The 22,449-nt window shown below is 34.1% G+C and overlaps 1 protein-coding gene across 1 annotated transcript in view; it reads right to left on the bottom strand.

Annotated features, from left to right (window-relative positions):
* LOC128989965 (lactoperoxidase-like) overlaps positions 1-22,449 on the bottom strand; it is a 101,640-nt gene that overhangs the window by 64,905 nt on the left and 14,286 nt on the right. Inside the window, exons 3-5 of the mRNA XM_054412140.1 lie at positions 19,571-19,732; positions 14,760-14,980; positions 4,999-5,172 (exon numbers count right to left, since the gene is read on the bottom strand). Of these exons, the coding sequence (XP_054268115.1) occupies positions 4,999-5,172; positions 14,760-14,980; positions 19,571-19,732 (557 nt within the window). The remainder of the gene's footprint in view (positions 1-4,998; positions 5,173-14,759; positions 14,981-19,570; positions 19,733-22,449) is intronic.

Here is a 22,449-nt window from a genome sequence, read left to right as displayed (position 1 = left end):
TTTTAGTCGTGTATTACTCTATGTATATATGAGAAATACAACGTGTGAAAGATAAAATTCATTGGATTTACATTCAAGATTTTTTAAATCTAGCTTTTGAAAGACCCACATGAATTCCTATGAATAAATCACTTTAGAGCACTTTCTCCTATAACTCGTCCAGAAAGCGTAATCTAGGAAACAGTCATAAATATCCACAACAATTTAAACTAAACAGTAATTTTACAGGATTATGCAACTAAAACTAAAGAACTAAATAAGAGCCATCAGTATCACCACAACAATGTGACAAAAAGATCACCTGTTCTAAATCAGCTGATTCGGCAAGACGTATCAAATGATTACCCAGCCATTTGTTGAGATATTGCTGCGACCGGGAGGTTTCTCTAACCACACATATATTGCGGGATAAGCTCCACATTTCTCAGGTTTAATGGACCGTATCCTCCCTTCACGTTTGATACAGCGAATGTTTAATTGAATAAATTTGTCTTCGTCTTCTGCTTATGTCCTGGACATGGATGTGAGGTGATCGTTAGCCCTCGGTTAAGTCCGAGCTGTGGGTCCTGGGTTCAAATCATCCCTCTAATCACCAATGTGTCCAGACCTAGCCTGAATTGATATGCTACACTATTTCAAGGTAGAACCTAGAGGGAAAAGTCTAAGTTGCAATCTAGCAACCTAGTAATGAGGTAAACGAATAATATCGTTTGATTCGCAGAATTTGTTAACCTATCAAAAGTATATTTTGGATTTAAACACATATCTTCTTACTAATTACTTACTCATTATTTGTAATAATTAGTACCCTTTGGTCTGGATTGAACCAAAGAAAACCTTACGATTTTGATTTTGATGCTTCATAGACCAAAGCCAAATGAAAATACCCTGATAGTGATTCACCAGTGTATTTCTACCATATGACATCAAAACGTATAGTTCATATTAGATCGTCAACCGAAAAATCACACAACTTTTAGCATGAATTATAATTTTTATTCATATATAAAATTAAAATTTTCACCCATACCTAAGTCCAAGTTTACAGAGAACTGTAATTATTTTTACCCATAGTGTAAAATAAACAGATAAATCCATTATAGGCTATAACGAAATATCTTTATCAGTTCTAAATTTTAAACACAACTATAATATACTACAAATAAACATTTAGTTTTTACCACAATCGACAAATAAAAGCGTCCATAATTATCCTCACGTGTTGATAAAACCGTTTAAACCTTTAGCAAGAAACCCCAGATCCAGTCCCTAAGCCTTGTCTTTCGCAGGCAAGAATATATGGCGGTCGATTTGTAAGTGTGTATCAAGATAAGGTTAGGGCGGCAGATTGGCTGAAGGTTGGGTTTTTGGAGGGAAGGTTTTGGCGGGAAGGGTGCAGGGGCGACCACTGCCCAGTCAGCGGATCACCACTTGGCTTAATTGAGTTCTTTTACTCCCTCGAACGTCGCCATTAACTGTGAATGTGGACGTCGTCAGCTGTCTTCGCCGCTGACATTTGGCGGGAGATTTGCGTGTGATTCTTTTACATACATATATGGTGAAACTGCATATGGTCAGTGCAAAAGTAAGTGAAAAAGTTTATCTAAAAAAATAAAAGTTGGATTATGATTTAGTATATTACTTCTTTAGTAGCACTTCTCACGTGTTTGGCGCTAATAAGTCCGATTGGGTATGGACAGAGTGACTGATTGAATTTCCACTGTAGTAGATTATCGTTTTATAAATGTTTAAGTATTGTGTGTAAATATATCGATAAATGTTGGTAGGATTTAGCAATAAACTAATTTTTTCTAATCGGATACACTTTCTAAAAATCAGTTTTGACGACAAAAATATTTAATTGGATTTTGGAAATAGTTTTAACAAAATTAGAACAATCAGAGCATAAAATGCTATTAAATCTATACTAGTTTCGTGTAAAAATATTTACCGTTGGTATTTTGGGTATATCATTTTTTATTGATTTTAACAATAACTTCTCAAATTGCATAGTTTGTTTAGGAATTTACATATTTAAAAGTCATGTTTCATCTATCATTTCAGCCTCTGGATTGCTTATACATCAAATAAATAGTAAATTCTTACCTTAGCAATCCTTAGTAATAAGGATTGCTAAGGTAAGAATTTAATATTTATTTGTTATGTTTTAGATACATGGGATTAAACTTATCAAATCCCAAGGCCTCTAGTATCAAACTCGTACAACACAGTAATTATATGCAAATAACAATCAATATTACCGTTATTTAATTTACATAAGATTTACTTTACTCATGTATGAACCCCCTTCACCTGTAAAGCTGCTTATCAATATCAGCTTTCTGACTTTTTACGGAAAGGTAAAAAACTGATACGTGGGGTGAGAACATGAAAGATTACGTCATTTGGCTGGTTTAAGAGACAATAAATGTGCGCGACCGGCGGCTTAGCCCGCCCTACAGACGGGCCGAAGGTAATAATTTGAAACGTCTTCTCGACCAGCTGATTTATTTGCAGGGATGCCACCCTAATATTGAACAAAGCCATGTTGAATCGATAGTGCCAACCTGGCAGATAGAAGGTGACAGGATTCGATTAAGCGAAATGGATGCGAACCAAGCTGATCCAATGGATTTCCGGATTTGGTTTCATATCCAGAATAGCCTTTCTTATTGGAATGTCTAATTTGTTTTACGATACGTTTTGTCACCAGGTTCGCGAGGGATCTGAATGTTATTTTTGGGGAAATTGTGAACAAGCCTAGTGCTAGTTAGTGTGAAGGTGCACTACAATTAAAGGTGTAGTGTAAAGGTTATGTGGAGAAGGTATTGTTTTCGTTTGCCATTTCCGAGTTTGAGCTTTGGGTGGATGTATCCGTTTTAAATATCCGTGCTTCCTCGGCACCCCAAAAAGTGGTTTTTAAAGTGATATCTGCGTGTGGGTGTGTTCAAATTACAGACCACAACTATAGTAGATTTTTATTAAATTTCGTATGTAGTTATCGTACCTCCAGCGTAATTATTTATTATTTTTTAACTTCAGCTTAAAACCCCCTATAACAAACGAAAAAATTGAATTTTCTGAAAAATGGTCGGGACAAATTTCATTAAAATTTAGGCTATTATGTTTTCATTTTAAATCTTAACAAATTTGTACAATTCCCCATTGCTGTACATTTGAGGTTCAAAATAACATGGGGTTCTCCCATAAAATAACAGAAAAGTTAGATTTTAGGAAAAACTTCCAGACCGATTTTGATCAAAAATTCGATTTGTTATGGCCCCTATGATTATAAAAATCAAGATCGAGCGACCCCCATCGATTTAAAAATTATGATTTAAATGCTTTTGCAACTTATGTGTTCCCAAAAAATATCAACGTTATACTCCCGCCGCTTACCCATGATAAAGGGTTGACAAGTGTGGATGGGAGAGAGTGTGTTAGCTTGTTGAAACCATTTTATTTTTTTTATACGATGAACTCCTAAAACACTATTAATCAACAATCAAAAGCCGCCAGAATTCCCACTCTAGCGTCAACTTTTCGATCACGCTTCGAGCGTAAATATTTAAAACGTGTTCATTCGATAAACTCACATTAAGATGCATAAATCAGAAAGTTAAAGTTGTTCCCCTCTTGACTCCGGGCTCCGGACGAAAATGTCTAACCGAATGCCAAGGTGACATAAATTTTAAAGTTTGCAGCACAAGGTAGACTTGAATCCCCAAAACAGTCGTTTCAATTCAGCGCGTCTCTTATTTACATTTGAATCCTGATCATGTAAATCCGCGATCGTTAAGGTGATAAGGAGACTGATTTTTACAGCTTTTCTGCAACTTCAGAAACTGTTTGATCCTCCTGAAAGTTTTGTTTGGCGTGACGGGATTTTTATAATTCCCGAAATAATAAACAATTCTAGTCTAGAAATTGTTTTCTGTCGTGCAATCAGCTGTTTAGAAAGAGAAGGAGGAACACGATTAATGGAAATAGAACATATGAGTAAACGGGGAGTAGTGAGAAAAAACTCTACAATAATGAATCTTAACTTCACAATATTGTTCGTTTGTCTGTTGGTACGAGTAGACATTATATTCTCATAATACAATTGTTGTCATTTTAATAAGAAAACAACATAGGTTGAATTGAGCCATTGAGTTATTACTGATTTATGTCAAATACGAAGACCTTAATCAATCAAAACTCAAAGGAAACTTACTGCACTATAGCATATTTTTCGTCACATTAGATAGAGAGAAAAGAATTTATTTATAAAAATAAAAACTATTGCCTTAAAAAATAAGGTTGCCAATGACACAGAAAAACATACACTTAAAATATTGAATTATTATAACAGCTATAAGACTAATTAATTTTAATGTTTGCCATATAAATGATATCTCACTATAGCAAATAAACCTCTAATGTTTCATGTACAATTTTCAAAAATTACCTGTCCAAATCATATTGTTTCCAAAAGTTCACAAAACATGTTGATATCGCATTTTTATCTTATTTTTATTTTATCACAAATTTATCACAGTTACAAAATAATGGAGAAATAGAGTTGTAGACGTAGAACAGTGTAAAAGGCCTATTCAACTATGTTCTTTTTTAATGAAAAATGTATACAGCCGGTTGGTGCTTTTATACGTTATACCCCACAAGTCGGTAACTGTTTGATTGTCCAAAGCTTTATCCGGATGTTCTTGGTTATTAAGAATAAATTAACCTAGTTATAGTTAAAGGAAACATAATGATCTTATATGAGGGGTGTCAACTGAAGCATATAAGAAATGCGTAGATGAACATATGATCTTAGTCCGTAACAAACCTACACATATCACTGACTCCATTTCGCACTTGCCCTGTATTCAAATTCAGCTTGAAGTACACATTGTATACAACTGTCTTAGTAAAGTAATTATACATTTTAACTTTAAGTTTTTGAATCTTTTTGCATTGTGAATTCGTCTAACATTGCTCAGCCAAATACTTCACCTTTAGTCTCCGCGGTAAGTGTGAGATCATGGTCCACCAGCTGACCCCAGGCGACGAACATGAAGGACACTCCGTGCTCGTGACGTTGGGAGACATCCTTGTGTACTCTGGCGGACACATGGCGAGGAGGCGGCAGTGGGAAGTCGTCGGAGCCGACCCTTGGAGAACTGATGCCTGGGGGCAGACAGAGGAGGGAATAACTCTGTAGTATAAGAAAATCGCTCAATGTTAATTGGATGTAACCTTTGAATATTGATAGAATATTGAATATTGAAAATTGATAGGTTCGAAGATAGGGAATTCGAAGTGGGAATACATACATACATGTTATCAAAATGCACGACGTTAAATTACACCACTGACATACCGCGCTGAAACGAATGATTTCTGTCGAATGTGTGGACATTTTTTCCGAGGTAAACTGATGGGACGGCTTATTGTAATCTATAGCATCTTTTGTCGTGTGAACTAACGCAGTAGTAAATAAATAGTAGTGGGTCATTTCTTAACCAGCTATCACAGTGACAAACACTAAGGAAGACTAAGAGTTCTAGTTTTAACACACTGTGTGAGTGGCCAATTATTTTCTATATTCAAATATTCGTGGTTTTACCAAAAAATGCTACTATGCTAGCTCCAATGAAAACCATCAGTAAATTCACCTTAGTACAGTATTCCTTATATCCCTTACAAATTCCCCCCAAATAACAACTTGTATCAAAAACGGATTCTGGATTTTCCAAATATTATTATTAAATACATTTTATTACAAAGTAAACATATTCCTGATTTGGGTAATCTTCATCAAAGCCCGCTGTTTCAAATTTTGTCATACCTGAAAAGCCTACATACCTCATAGCTAATAAATACTTCGAAACTCAAAGAATAACTTGTGAACGAAAGGCATCATCAGACGCCAAAGGTGTTTTGGGGTCTTTATTTCACGACTTAAATGGGCCCTTTGGGGCTGTATGTCATATTATAACAACCCCACTCTGCATAATATGATTGCTTTTAAATTGGCACCGGCAATGGCCGTTTACCGCTTTCCTAGGTTTTTATGAATGAGACAATTTTCACGAAATATCGTAGGTGCTATTTTATTTAATAAGTGGTTTAACAATTATTTTGATGTTGATAATAATTAGCAAACGATTGTTTGTAATTGCCATTTATACAGTTGTGTTGGTTTTTTAAGATATTTGAAATGTTTTCTTAAGTAGTAAAATTAGTATTATTTTTTTGTTGTCAAATATACTGAATTGATCTGGATTTATTGAATTGTTTAATCTTGTTTTGTGAATAGTTCACTAGCGTGTTAGGTAAGAGTTTTACCATATGTTATTATCAAAATGTTACTATAAGAATATATCTACTAATAATTAAGTCAGCATTAAAATCGCAATCGAACATGCATAGTTGGTATGAAAATGTATATTTCCAAACTTTAAAAACTTCTTTTAGTTTTACTTGATTTCCAAATATCTTATTTTCTATAATTTGTATGTGAAGTACACTTAAATGACATGATCCCAACATTTAATGCTTGGAGTAGTAAAAAACTATATAAAAACAACATAGAAAATATATTTTTCCTAGTTACCTGACAAAGTGGGCTTTCTTGTACTGATTATAGCATGCAAAGTAGCTATAAAAAATATAATTGCTGCATTTACTTACTTTTGCCACACTCATTTTTGCTGCACTCCAGTATTCCAACCAAACTACAAAAACAGTATGCTTTTATTAGGCACTTAATACGTGGACGCTTGAAAATAAGTTGATAACACCAAAGATACTGCGACTATGATCAGCTATCGCAGTGTTTCCCATTTCGTTCAGCGCTTGGATTTAACCTGACCTAAAACGTGTTGTTTAGTGTTTGAAAGACTAATTATTTCTATGCTTTATAATAACTGTAGGAAAAATATAATATGAAAAATATACACGAGTGCAAATTACCTTTGCTGCACTCGAGAAACTTTCCACACTCACCTTTTACTCGTACGTAAACATTTCTCTCATGTGCAGCAAAGTGTCACTTCGTACACTAGTTACACGAATAACTGTTTTTTTTTTGTTTTTTTTGCCAAATGTTTACACAAAAATATGTTTTACACTAGTAACGAGAGAGGTTATGTACACATATTTTATTTAAACCTTCATTTTAATTTGAACTATCCCACAATATTTATAACAAACTACCAAAGCAAATTCATCACTTCGACTACCTATAAAGATTAATACCCAAGGATATTTGACTCCAGATTTCTCGTCCGCATTCATTCTGCAAACGTTTATCTTCAAACAAATGTGCTAATGAAAAAATCCCCTTTTATTCATTACTGCAGGAACAAAATGTTCCCCTGATTTTTCTCTCTTAATGAATTACGCTTGATTAATGCCTTCAGCAAGTTTAAAAATGTTCCGTGATTCTACCCCATCGGTCAACAGAAGGAAGGGTAGACCTTGTGTCAAAAATGTACTGGCTTTGCAAATCCTTAAAGGGGAGTCACTGAGTCTGAGGAGATTTGTTCGTATCCGGATTTTAAGCATTGTAAATTTGCAACAATGTTTTCACTAACGATGTATGTGTTGTATTGAACTTTAAATCCTAGTTCAACTTTTGTAAATTTTATTTTAAAATGTATGGATATCTTAACAATTCAAATGACTGATCAAATATTTTAGCAGTTTTTTTTTTATTTCCTATGTATGACTATGACTTTAGGGTAAAAGAGAGTTAGTTGAATAGGTTGATGTAATTGTTACAAATGTTGTCAGTGCTTGTTAAAAAAGATGTCATGACAAGTTTGAAAATCTGTGTGATTTTAGCTGAAAAGTTGAAAAATGACGGGTTACTGTTTACAAATGAACAAGATTCAATCATTAAGAATAAAATTATCCTGACGGGATTCTTAACACATATTTCTGCTTGGACTCCTATAACCAAAGTTGAAAGGAGTATGAAAAGTAGCCTTATATAATCCCATAAGATACAGTTAACAGTAGGCATGATTTTCTATATGAGACCGTATAAGACACATATGCCATAACTGTGTTTAATTACATAAATTTGAAACTAAGTCTAAAATTAATTTCCAAGCAAATTACATTTTTACCTAAGCAATTCTCTACCTTATGTATACGGAATGGTATTAACATTTTAAAACATTTGGGGGTTTAATAATTAATAATTAATCGATTTATTTGATTGGATTGAAGTAAATAAGAAGCGGTCTGCATTTGTAGTCAAATAATCGTACAAACATCTCAAGACGAGGTATAATTAGACAAGTAGAGACTTGAGGGGAGGGAATTGGCGGGAGGGTGTGGCAGATTTGGCGGCAATATTGTCAAGGGGTTAAACAGCACCCAGGGGCCCGATACCCGACGTCACGTTTTAGCACCGTTAGGTTGGCAACGGTTCCTGCTGATTATACACCTTGTTTTTAGACAATTAACTGGCATCACTGCTTCAAATTGAAGATATGCTATAAATGACTAAGCATTTAATTTACATTTTTCTTTCAATGCAATACAAAACGGATTCAAATGATGTTCAAGCGTCATCTATTATGGAAGGAGAGTTATATTTTATAAAAATACATACACAGAGTATGTTTATATTATTTACCTTTATCACATTTTAGTTGGTTTCAAATAGCTATTTTGAAAGAACCATTTATTGTACTAAGTAAAAGGTAACCACCAAATTAACTTAATCATTGAAAACAAACTTCGCTTTCGTAGAAAATACACAAATATTAACGCTGTATTGTACATATTATGTTATAGCATACACTTCAAACTTCATTCATGATATATTCTTTTAGTTCATATACATTACTTTTATATATTTTTTATATACATAGCGTACTGATATCCCTGCAAAACATATTTTCTATGTTGTTTGATAAAGTTTTTTTTTTGTTACTCCAAACAGTTAATGTTGGAAGAATTGTTCATCCCTCTTCTATGCACAGTTCAAATAGCAAAGTGTTTTTGAGTCGTGTACGAATGTAACCCAAACGCTTTTAGTCCAAACCCTTTACATTTTGTGGATCGTATGGTGGGAATTGAACACGTGCCCCAAAACTGGCTAACAAAACACACAAGACCAAGGTTTCACACAACTTCAGCCTTTCACAAACGAGGTAGTGAGCTAGCAATTTTAAACTGCAAAAAGTGGTGAAATGATCTTTGTGTCTTTGCAAATGTAGCGATTCTTATGTGAGTTTCTCCATTCTCCACCCCTCCAACCAGGAGACTGCTCGTCTAAGATGTGTTCTGTGACAGCTGTTGGTGTCGTTAAACTGAGCTCATGTCTGTCTTAAGCTAAACGACTGATTCTCTGATTAATTGCGTCAATAAAGTAACGAATTTAAATTTCATTTTGGATCCCATTATGTCAGAGGTATGCGTGTATTAAAATCATCCAACAATCTAAAAAACACCATAGTCCAGATCATAAATAAATAAGTGGGAATATTTATTGCTTGGTTATCCCAAGCCTAGTTACCTTGAAATACACTCAAAATTGTGTCTCATAAAGAAAAATGGTAGAGCATATTAATTTATCCCTTAGAAAGATTAATCATAGTGTTGAATGAAGTTTAAAAGATAAATTAATATTTTAACAGAATGTTGAGAAATAAAAAGCTATGTAGTTAACCAGTTGTATTTTCAGAATATTAAACCTGAATCGGATGATAATTTATTGTTTTTAAATAATGTTGTAAAAATAGGCTAAATGATAAAACAGAGATATTTTTAATTGATTTTCAATTTTAAATCTTATTTTCCAGATCCTCGGAATAATGTAATATGTAGCAAATTAGAGGGAGTACTAAAAAACGTTGAAGTAGTGATGTTGATGAGTATGGTAAAGATGTAAACAAAACACGTTAAAGAACGAAGTCAGTTTATGTCAACATAAGGACTCAAACGAAATTATCAGTCCCCATACTGTAAATTGTGACTTAACCCTCTTGATTAAACCAAACGTAACAGCCCTAATTTGAGGCTTGTCTTGGCACACTACAAGTTATACGACGTCGATGTCTGTGTCGATGAGGGAGAATATATTTGCTTAATTAACTTAAATATTGATTCAGTTAAGCCTACTTAACACTATTAATTGCTGTAAATTTGTTAAATAATAATGTGTGATCAAGTTAACCAATTTATTATTGTCAAATGGTGGTTTCTAAAACAATTTATTCACATTTATGTTTTTAATTCATTTACAATTGTTAATTTTAAGGGGAAATGCGTAAATAAATCCATTTGTTTCCATCCGCTCAAAGGTCCGTTCTGTTGTAAACTAAATCAAGCCGCTGAAACCACCTTAGTGAATAGTTTGATCAACCAAGAGTATGAATGTTTTTTATTATGTTGATTTTCCTTTTACAGCGTTGCTGTTATATTGTAACTCCTGTTTTTCATGTAAAAAACTAACTTCACCATAGATTAATTTTCCCAAACTAGATAAATAAGAAGACTATCTATTCAAAGTTTGTTTAGTCCTGTTGTTTTGTAAATAAATTTAACGTAAAAAAAGTTGTACCAAACCTTTCATTATTTGATACTTAACACTTTGATTGCAGGAATCTTCTTGAGATTACAAAGAAGATTTCAAAATAAATCAAGTTCGAAAAATATTGCCACGGCCCATTTGACAGGACATTAGGGCGATGATGAGCGCCCCTCTCATTTGTCTGACGTTTTGATTCTCTTCCTACTTTTATAATTTTTTCTCCGCTCTGTCACTTTGTCAGTGGGTTTATCAATGACTAATATTGTACCTGAGTGGATATAAATGCCTGGTTAAAGTATAACGATGATTCAGTTACTAAAAGAGGTACGTCACAGAAAACTCTTAGACTATCAATGTTTAGAAAAATTACTAAAGTAATCTCATTTTTAAAAGAAATTCTACCCTGTACAAAGTATGCCCAGATGCTCAAGGGCGCTAACTGCCCTTAGTTGATGTTTAATGCCCATTACACGGCTGTTCGTTGTATTATAACCGCAACCCCGCGTAATGGTATTGCCTTTAAGTGGCGGGTTTATAACTGCTAAAACTCCTTGAACTTTTGTTAATGAGAGCATTACCTCTGTTGCGAATAATAAGATATAAGATGCTCCTTTGTTGCGAAAAATTTCGGAACACGACTAGTCAGTGAGCATTTTAATGTCAGTTAATATTATGATTAAGGGTAGTTGGGCCAAGATAGTTAAACGTCGGTCCTCTATAATTTTAATTTTTTATTTTAGATTTATAATATAATGTTTCATACTATTATGGGTTTTAAGCTTACTTTCCCTATACGGCTTTCTTATGAACCATTTCAGTAAATAAAATATATTAACATCTAGATAGCCATAGACCGCTGCAATTCATGTAATTGTATCCAAAATATTCGTATACTGTACATGATCCCACAATGAAAGAATTAAATATTTCCTCCTCGCAAGTCAATTGCCAGCAGTTTGTTCACTAGTACTGATTGTTACTGATTAATATCATCAGAATTTAGTTCTGCCAATTCTAATATGAGCCGTACACTTTGTACTAATTCAAGAGATTATCAATAGATAAAACCATGGGAGAGAAATACATTAACTAATCAAAGATTAACCGTAATAAATCTGTTGGGTATACAATAAAAATCTAATAAATTTACAAGGTTTGACATGGATATTCAATATCTCTTTCTATTTTTCTCTGAGGTGATAAATCTGAAATATTATACTGAGAGACAAACGAATACTTCATTTTCTACTAAAATTCACCAAAGAACATAGTAAATAGTTTGTAAGTAGTCTGTCAAGTGTCAAAATATCAATTTGTATCAAGACATCTACCCCTCCCCTATTTTCCCATAACAGTAACAGTTCCAGTTTTTAAGGGTGTAGCGTACCCTCCAGGGGGTGCCTACAACATTCAGTTTTCAGCCAATATAGGTAATGTATGTTAACATTGGTCTAGCACGTGAGGATAATTCTTATGAATCTTACACAGTTTTTGACATTTTTACCAGAATTGAAATCAAAAATATAAACTGTCGTCTGTAAAACTGTCTTAACGACTGGTTTACAATTTATCTCAGTCCTGCTCATGATTTTGTGACTCAGGAATTTATGTAAATTGACTCTGCCAATAAAAAAATGTTTAATATACGTTTTACAAGCAAAGTGACCTAACTAATGATTGGGCTTATTATGACAGTTGCCTTTGGATACTAAAGTAAATGACGCTAAATGACGCTGAGGAATACAGTAACTGGCTTAGAGCTAAATTTACTACATTAACATTTCTAGAATGTAAGAACGAGTGGTAATTTTGGCATATATGCACCTGTTGGAGGCACCATTTAGCTAATACATAAAAAGTTCTAAATCTACTAACTTAAATGCGGTAATCGAAAGTCTACTTTAATGCTCCATATTTACAGTCGCACGCTGAAGCAAGCCAAGTTTTAGGCAGGATTAAATTTAGGTTTAATTAAATCAAAATTGTAATTCAAGATAACCCCTCGAAAGTAAATATTTATTATATCTCGTTAAGCGTACCAAATTAAAAAAATGTAAGTGTTATGACTTAACCAAAATGCACATTAATTTTTCCTGTAATGATGATCCCGGAATTTTCGAAAAGTTAGGAAATCTTCAAAAATCCCCTCTATTATGCAAAGACGAATTAAATCATTGTCAAATATCTTAATGTTCATTTACAAAACACAAATTAGAATTATTTTACTAGGCCTATAACACAGAGTGACAAAGATTTTGTAACTTTTAAATCCTAAAGTCGAGACCCGGTCTTGACGGTCTTCATAAATATTTTGTAACTTTCAACCCTCGGTTTTACAATCAGCTATTGTTCCGTGTTATTAAAACGCGTTTTCTCCCGCAAATTCTTCTTTTAAAAGTTGAACGGCGTCAGTCGGTGAGCCTGAATGTGTTATGAGCGCTGCATTGTGTTTAGAAACAACCGCTGCGCAAATTAGTTATTACAGATTTACACACTTTTGTATTTTTAAAGCATTATCTTAAAGTCAAGGAGGGTGATTTGGGGCTTTTGAACTAAAAATTGTGTTAATATCAACTACAGGGTGATAGCTGAAAATAGTACTTGTGAATGATCTAAATTAGTAAATTACTAAAACGTAAATAATTGTGAGATCGGATGCCTCCTCCCACTCGCTTCACATGATATTGTAGTACTATTTTTTTTCTGCCACATAAACAAGCTATCATGACAACATTTAATGATTTGAATTTTCCGATTAAAAGGTGTTTAAATGTTGAATGATAATCAAACATCAAAATCATACTCTAAACACTCTGTATGAAAAGGTGGTTGTATTCTAATAACCAGAGATAAACGGCTAAATAAAAGATCAGCTGTTTACATTGTTGCATTTTTGTCATTTAACACATTGTTTGGATCAGAATGTAAAATGTACATTAAAGCATTTCTAAGACTTGTACTGTAGGTAAGGTGCGTTAAACAAAAACTTGTACCACAAAATTAAGAATAACAAAGATAATATGATAAATAGGTGAAATAAACAAAAAAATGGATTATGGATTAGTATGATCCTACTGAAATGCGCCGTTGAGATTCAATCCATCATTTATACAGATTGTGTCAATTGAAGTGGTGAGTGGGATGCGCTTGCGTACAACTCTCCCCCTATACCGTCGCATTTGTTATTTCATACAGTTTTCTTAACAGTTAGGCCTATATTTATTTAGACTGATTTAATATCACAAGTGGTTTGTAAAATAGGAACTTTCAAGGTTTTTAGGAGCCTCTACATCATCCCTCCCCACACGCCATCCTAATTGAGACGATCTATACTATAGTGTCTTCTAAAGCAGGAAACCCACTGGTCCGACACCTTCCGACAAGTCTCCGACACCTTCCAACAAGTCTCCAACAACTTCCGACAAAATTATTTTGCATGACTTTAAATGGACCCACTAGTCCGACATGACACCTTCCGATCCGACACGTTCCGACAAAGTTTCTCTCTGGGGCATTGTTGTCGGATGTCGGATCTGACATTTCTCCACTCTGCGTATAACAGACCTAGATTAGTCACTGTCTAGCTTTGTGTGTGGCATGAGTATTGACGAACGTTTGATCGAAACTGTTTTGGGAACATCCCTTTCGTTATACAGTACGTTATAAAAGCTGCCTGAACATATTCTGATGCTTCCAATGATGTAAGTTCTATGGATTTGAGTGGTGATTGGTTCTTAAATGGTGGACCAACTATTATAAAAAAGATTATACGAACAAAGAAACATCGGATGGACAAATAAAGACCTCTATTACTGCTCTAGCAGCCAAAAATTTTTAGAAAAAGCTTAAAATATCTAATTTCTCGTAGGTTACTGACGGAGCCCATCACACCAATGGGTTATTGCCTTAAAAAGTACGGAAGGCATCGGAATGTGTCGGAGACTTGTTGGAAGGTGTCGTGTAGGATAGTGTCGTACTAGTGGAGAACTAGGTAATACAACAACGCGACTGGGGAAATGTGGCAACGCCGCAGTCCCGGTCTACAAAGCCGGCGCTACACATAGAGCGTATGAGTACTGCGAATGTTTACTAGTTTGTTGTTACGGTCGTTATTATATATTATAGTGGAGCGGATTGCGGCCACATTGTTTGGTGCCTTTTATTTGAGAAAGCTATGACTGTATAACCTATGGTGACTCTATTCTGTAACTCTGACACTCACCATCCCCATACTCCGGAGGTACAAGACGGCGGAACGGTGTGCGGGCGGCACCCCAGGTCGGGTTCTCTAGGTTGTTGCAGAGAGCGTCGTGACGTCTGTATCTCTGGGGGCGGCAGGCCTGGGGGCGGCGTAGGTACCGGGGGCAGTAGTCCCAGATGTCGGTGTAGCTAGTGTCTATCCTAGGCAACGCCGCTTCCACCTCGATGCCGTTAAGATTAAACCTGCAACATGGTACATGACTAGGGGTGGCACGGAGGCGGCGGGGGCGGTGCGAGAGGCGGGACTTGCAGCGTCACTTTATTATACCTCTCTTCTCGAGTGAAACAATATTCCTTGTCATAACATTGCGATAAGGACAGTTTAATTCGTGTTAAACTAGTTATGGCCATCAAACCAGCATATAAGTATTCTTGGTAATATGAGTTAAACTTTGAATATATATTTAATTTCTTAGTGATTTTTTTTAGCAAAGTAATATTATTAATAATGAGAAGTGTAATATAAAAGAATTTGACCAATTAAATTATACAACAATTGGATAAACCCTGAAAAAAACATACATTGCTGCAAACCAACGGCAACAGCTATAAATTTAGGCAAGCGTTTGTAAGAATAGACGTTTGTAAGAATAGTATGGTTTTGTAGATAATAATTATGATGTCCTATCCCCTTAAGCCTCTTTAGTCCCCGTAGGGACTTACCAGAGTATATTTTTATTTAACTAATGTGTTTTTCTTTTATATTTAACAGACCGCTTGTTAAAGAACAAACTTATATTCATCTATGAAGTTTTTGAACTCTCTTGAGTCTAATATAATAAAACGTAAACCCTTCAAAAAATATTTTTCACCAGTAAATGTCCTATTTTTAATAAATTTTCAATATACAACCGTACATCTTAATAGACACCTTTAAACTCTCAATATCTTCTGACATAAAACACCCGTTAGGTGTAAAGGTCCACTGGCACCGTATGCACCAGATCACCGCGCCATTTACCATTTGTCCGTCACATATTGAATTGGCAAATGTTTTTAATAAAACAGTTTCCCTCGCGTCAGCACCTCGTCCCCTTGAAAAACGAATGAAAAATGTGAGGTTTGGGACGTAATGGGCATCGTCAGCTACGATAACAGGGTCCGGCGACTTGCCGGCCTTTACGGCACAAATCGAGATAAAACGCCGACAGATTGTTACTTTCGTAATCTTGTTTGTGAACGAATTCTCTTATAGACATTTTATTTGGATGTAGAGGTTAGAAATAATTGCTACTGTTTACTGTAGATGTGTTTTAGTTTAGTTTGGGGATTAAATTATCGCCAGTAACGCGGTTAATATAGGCAAACAATTTTTATGAACCTAATAAAAATACAAAGATGAATGTTCACGAAAATGACATTAAGTGTTCTCTCTAATAAGCTCTTATCCAACTTATCATATTGAAATGCACTACGAAAAATTACTGTAGGCTAGTTGAGAAAAATGTGTCAGTTCTATAAAAAGGTTTTTGAAATTTACCAAACTAATTTATGACTGAGATCATAACCTTTTTGAAACAACACAAGCCAAGTTTCATTAAGATATACATCTCTCTGATATATATATTTTAACGTAAGTTAAATTTGTTTATCAATGAAATCTATTAGCTATGAAACTGTTAACTTGTATATGATTTTGCTCATTTCTTTTCTCTGACATCTCTAAGATTCTCAGATATGAACAAACTACAGGACGTGTGATTTGAGAGACTATCTGATTCCAATTATTGTTTCTTATTAAATTCTAAAATAAAATAACGACGAAGTTTTTCTGCTACCATCTTTAAATATTGATACTCTACCAAGAACTAAAGATCCCAAGCCCATTTTAAAAATATAATTGTAAAAAAAATTATTTAAAAATTTTAAATTAAACCAAATACCGCTAAGTGTAATACCTTTGGCTATTTTGACATTCCGTCCCCATGTTAAAGTTATCACCAGGTTTTTAATCAAATTTGTGAGCCACCTACAGATTGCTCTGATATAAGTTACTGATTTCTGCCGATAACACGATGGTTTTTACTAAGTCAACGTGATGGAAAGTCTTATTATGAGCTATAGCAACTGTTGACCCAGTAACTATGTCAGTAACAAAAATAAGGTACAAAATAGAGTTTTAGACACTAGAGCAATCTGTGACTGGCTCACACAACTATATTAGTTTTAGTAAAAAATTGGCGACAGCTGATCCATATAGATGGGATGTCTTATTCTGTATCCAATAGTCAATGGTAATACTCTCATTCGCCGATTTCTTTAGAATAGACCAAATTTATAACCAAACCAAAGAGAAAATAAGTTATAAAAGTATCACTTTATAATGCACACTATAATGGTATAATCGTTTTTGGTCGTACACAACGTTTGTTCGTACGTTATAATTGTACACTTGATCATTTATTACAAGTTGTGATGCCCGTGCTTCACGAAGAAGATGAGAATACAGAAGAGAATAATATGGGTCTTTGAATGGACTGTGTACAAAATATTACAAACATACCATGGATTATTATAGAGGCAAATCTGAATCATACTCATTGATTATTTCAATGAAAATCACTTATGTACTTGCAACAAACTGTGGCAGATTCAAAACTAGTAACTTAATTACGTAATCTATGATTAGAATCTAAAGTTAAAAAAAGTAGAAAAAAGTAAACAAACAACTATAAAAACAAATGTAAATGATGACCCATCTTCAATATGATTAAATACAACCCTTTAATTGATGTTTACTTGGGAAGAGGGTTGTCTAAAGTTTTTACAAACTAAATTTTTGGGGAAGTTTCTCTTTAAGACATTTTATTCAAGAATGTGGTTGAAAGGTGTGCGGCCTTATGGTTCGTGATTCTTATAGCTTTGCACATAGACAAATACAATTTTACAGTCCTACCAAGTAGACCGTCATTGGCCATTGATTTTGTGCAATTTATATATTTTATGTGTTAAGATGAAATGTCAAAATGTAAAAACCAAGCGAATCAGCTTCAATAGCCTGAACGACTGTTCATTTTGTTTTTCTGTAAACAATTATGACTAATGTAAAAACATAACAAGAACAAAAGTACTTTGTGACAAGATTCTACTTCGAGATTTTCAACAGAGAACTTCCCCCTAAGGTGCAGATGCTGATTACAGTCGATACTCAAATCTCATTAAAACCAAGAAATGCAAATCCGCGACCGGACGCACAGTTCGTGAGAAGCAGCTTAACACTGGTTTTTAAATCAAATTATTTTCGGGTCGCTATGAATGTTAATAGTCTTATTGCAGACAGTATTACATTTTAAGATTACGCCTGTATGAACATTCCGAATGCGAATGCAGACATCGTGTTTTAAAGCGGAAATGGCTACGAAATATTTTTAGTTTTCTAATTAGTTTACTTTGCTTTGTAAGTTGTAATTTGACTTTGGATGACAATTTTTAGGCGAAACTTAACAAAAATCTACACTTAAAAAACCTTTTTCCTGAAAATGCCTATATTAAATAAACTGTCATCGGAAACTATTTACAGTGCCAACAAACCGGTGTTCATAAATAGATAACGATAAATGTTATGTTTATCGTTATGTAACTGAGTTTATTGTTATGTTTAACACAACGACAACTCCGTCAAAGTTAGGTATAGGACTGGGTAAATATCTGAATTTTCCAAGATAGTTTTGCAATAAGTGAAATTGGTAAATATTATCTTTAACCAGTAAATCCTCATTTTCACAGTTTTCCTTTAACATATTTTACTTACACTTCTATTTCATTTGGTTTGTGTTTTCCCATGCCATTAGTCAAATTCTAGGTGTTTCTTTCTTGTAAGAGAACGATCCAAAACCTGGTCTGGTTTCAATCTAATGTCAAACTTTTGTCAGATCGCATAAACAACTAAATACACCAATTAAATTACTTCTAGGATCAGAACTAATACCACTCAAGATTCAAGAATCGACAAAAATGTCCAGATATGAATCACAATAACTTGTTTGGCTAATTAGAAAATGTATTATGCTATACAAATACTCTTATATTCTAGACTTGTAATTTGTTAGTTTACTTGGCCGATATGTGTTATATGCCTCTGTATACCTGGGACTAGTCTGGGTATTAAACCATTGGTCAGTCCAGAAACAGGTTCCATCATACAGACTATAGTTTACATGACCGACCTGCTAGCCAGTATGTGTTATGGTCTCTATGATGGAATCTATCTCCTGACCCTCTGTATACCTGGACTAGTCTCGGTATTAAATCATTGACCAGTCCCCAGGTAGATGAAGGGCCAGGAGACAGGTTCCACCATGCAAAGTAAAATTTACTTGAACAAAATTCTAGTCCAAAATCTGTTATAGTCTGTATGACAGAACATGTCTCCTGACCCGTTGTCTACCTGTGACTGGTCCGGACCTTAACCCATTACCCGATCCCCAGCTAGACGGTTGGGCAGGAGACAGATTCCATCTTATAGTTTACTTGACCAACCTGCTAGCCAGTATCTGTTATAGTCTGTATGGAGGAATCTTTCTCCTGATAATCTCTCTACCTGGGACTTAAACAATTTTTTATGCCCCACCACCTCATCTTTGGACGCTAGCTCTAGCCCAGCGCTAGTTTTATCACATAGATAAAATCTATTGTTGATAGAGGGATTTGAACCCGGGACCTCGGGCACCGAAGCCCCGCGCTCTACTATAAGACCAGCCCGCTATCCCCCTTAAACCATTGGCCAGTCCAGAGACAGGTTCCATCATACAGACTATAGTTTACATGACCGACCTGCTAGCCAGTATCCTGGTAGTCTCCTGCAGGGCTGTCCCAAGCTGTCCCAGGGCCGGGTCTGATATAGGTTCCCTGGCTGGGGCGGCGAGACATACCGTTGCCCGCGCCTTGGCGAAGGCGTTGTTGATGTCGGCGTATCTCAAACATAGAGCTCGGCCCCTAGACACCACAACCAGCATTAAATACAGAAGTGAAAAGGGAAAAAATATAATCCATTACCATAGTTAATGATTACAATATGTAGCGAAATCTGTGACTGGCTCACACAACTATGTTCTTCTAGTCAAATATTTGTGACAGCTGATCCGTATAGATGGGGTGTCTACTTCAATATCCAATAGTAAATTGTATTATTTATTAACACGAATAGTAGCACAGAATAGTGTAGAAACCACTCTTCAAAGTGGAGAATTATCCCATTGTATATTATAGTTTTAGTATAGATTAAATGGTTATACTGGCTTTATAATGAATATAACGTAGTTCTGCCACCCATATAGTGTGCTAAGGTCATTATGCTGTTATGACTTATGCACGGACTTTAAAACATGACTTAGGCTTACCTACAAGGACACTTTATTGTAAAAGTATAGCAACTTGTATGCCATATACATAGCTACCTATGAATGAATGAAGTATAATTCATTTAAACAGTAGGAAACTCCGAAAGTGGTTCAATCAACTATGTGCTATTTGAATTTTAAATTACCCACACTTATCTTTAAAGGGTTTTGACTTCTGTAAATACACGCAGTAGAACTATCTTGTAACAATTACAATGGGGGACATTATTTCAACCGAATTTAATCAAACATTTCCACCGTTGGCTGCCATATTTCCCGAGAAAGTGCTGAGAACATTTTTCCCTTGTATTAGTAGCTCTTTGATTTATCAGCGCCTTTGTTTTATTAATCACCGTCGGACAGTTGGAATTCATTTTGCTAATTAAACCAGTAGCAGTTTTATGAGTGCAAAGTAATTTTTCGATCGGAAGAGGGGTGGAGGTGGAAAGCATTCTTCAATTATGAAAAACGAACAAAGCCCAAAGTTATCTTTAGTTTTGGAACGGTCAGAGTGAGGCAGAGAGTCAGTCAAGTATCACTAATCGGCTTAGGTTGCCCGGGTCCGACTCCTATTGTTGGGGCGTCCGCACTGGCATCCAAGGAAACAAGTGGCACTGACTCATAATAAATATGTCCAGTATATAACAACTTTTGATGATTTTCAAAAACAAATATCACTACGTTCTTTATCATGAAATTTTGTGACATTTGATATCAAATTTCGAACAAATCGGTTTAATTTTGCCTTTACAAGTAAATACTACAAGTGTAGATTTATTTTAATAACTGAAAACCACAAATATTATTACGTTCTCTGCAATGAGATGATGTGAATTTTGATATAAAATTACAAACGAATCGGTTTACTTTTACAAGTAACAACTACTGATTGATATTGACAAATCTGAAGGGTTAATGTTTATTGTGAAATTATTGTTATAGGTTAAAAATAAAAACAAAATATGTCAGTATTAACACCAGATTTTATTTTAATAAATACGTTAGTTTTACACGTATATACTTTTTACTATAAAAACAATAAACCTATATGTACATATTGACCATAAAAATTACATGAATATTAGCACCAGATTTAAGTTAAATAAATATGTTACCTTTCACATGTATTTAAAACAATACAGTATTAACTAGTATGTATTTACAACAATATTAAGCAGCAAAGCAACCATTAACGCTATAACATTAGACGAGTTCTGGTATGTATCCCGAAATATTATCACAGTCAAACATTAAAACTACATTTAAAAATACTAAAAAACCAAATCAAGACAAATACTATACAAAAAACGAAACAATGATTGATATTTAAAAAAAAATAAAAAAAAAGCCAACCAAGACAAATACTATACAAATGGCGATACTTTGATTGCTAATAAACTATGACTATTAAAAAGCTTATATATAATAATTATTACAATTAATTACAAATAGGAGGAAAATAATTTACAGTATCGTTATATCTAACTGTTAGATAATGTAATTTTGAAGCTAAAATTTTTATAGGCCAACATATTATTTTGTATAAAAAAATATATGTACACATAAAACATTAAAATTACATAAATATAAAACCATATTTAAATTGTAACTATTTTACTCTTCCATGCATTTAAAACAATGCAGTATTAAACAGAATTTACTACAGTAGTAAGAAGTAAAGTAATTATTAACTCATTAAATTTTAACTTTTAACGAATTTTGAACTGTATCAACGCTGTTGTTACAGTGTTGAAGACTTTTTAAGAAAACAATGATCTTAAGTTTTTAGATTTCATCCATAAGAAATGTTGTTTTTATTTGTAAGAGAAATTTTGTCTACACTATTACGCAGTTTGTAACGACTGTCAAAATAAAGATGTTTGAGTTTGAGTATCACGAATCATACCACAGTCAAATATTAAAACTACATAAACAAACCTTAAAACCCCGAATCAAGAAAAATACTATATAAACAATATTGAAAAGCGAATAAAGAGAATACTTAAACAAAATATATACAATGATTGCTTAAACTGTAATAAAAAACCATTTCTACTGTCGTTATTTCTGTTTTTCTATCAACATAATTTTGGTGAGAAATTGTTATACATATTACTTTGAATTACCAAAACAATAAAACTATATACAAAATGTCAAAAGCGTCCATACCAGTTGAATTTAAGGGTGTAGAGGAAGTGCCAAATCGTCCCACGAACCGTCGAAGTCATCTTCTTCATCGGTCTCGGTGTTGTAAGACGTTTCATCTTCTGAATCAGCATCATTCCCTGCGTCTAAAACGATTATTCTATCTTG

The sequence above is a fragment of the Macrosteles quadrilineatus genome, unplaced genomic scaffold (assembly GCF_028750875.1).
Source record: "Macrosteles quadrilineatus isolate MER2022 unplaced genomic scaffold, UCM_ALF_1.0 Scaffold_3__2_contigs__length_128488019, whole genome shotgun sequence".
Classification (NCBI taxonomy): domain Eukaryota; kingdom Metazoa; phylum Arthropoda; class Insecta; order Hemiptera; family Cicadellidae; genus Macrosteles; species Macrosteles quadrilineatus.
The sequence above is the reverse complement of the archived record's forward strand: the minus strand, read 5'-3'. Positions and strand labels throughout refer to the sequence as shown.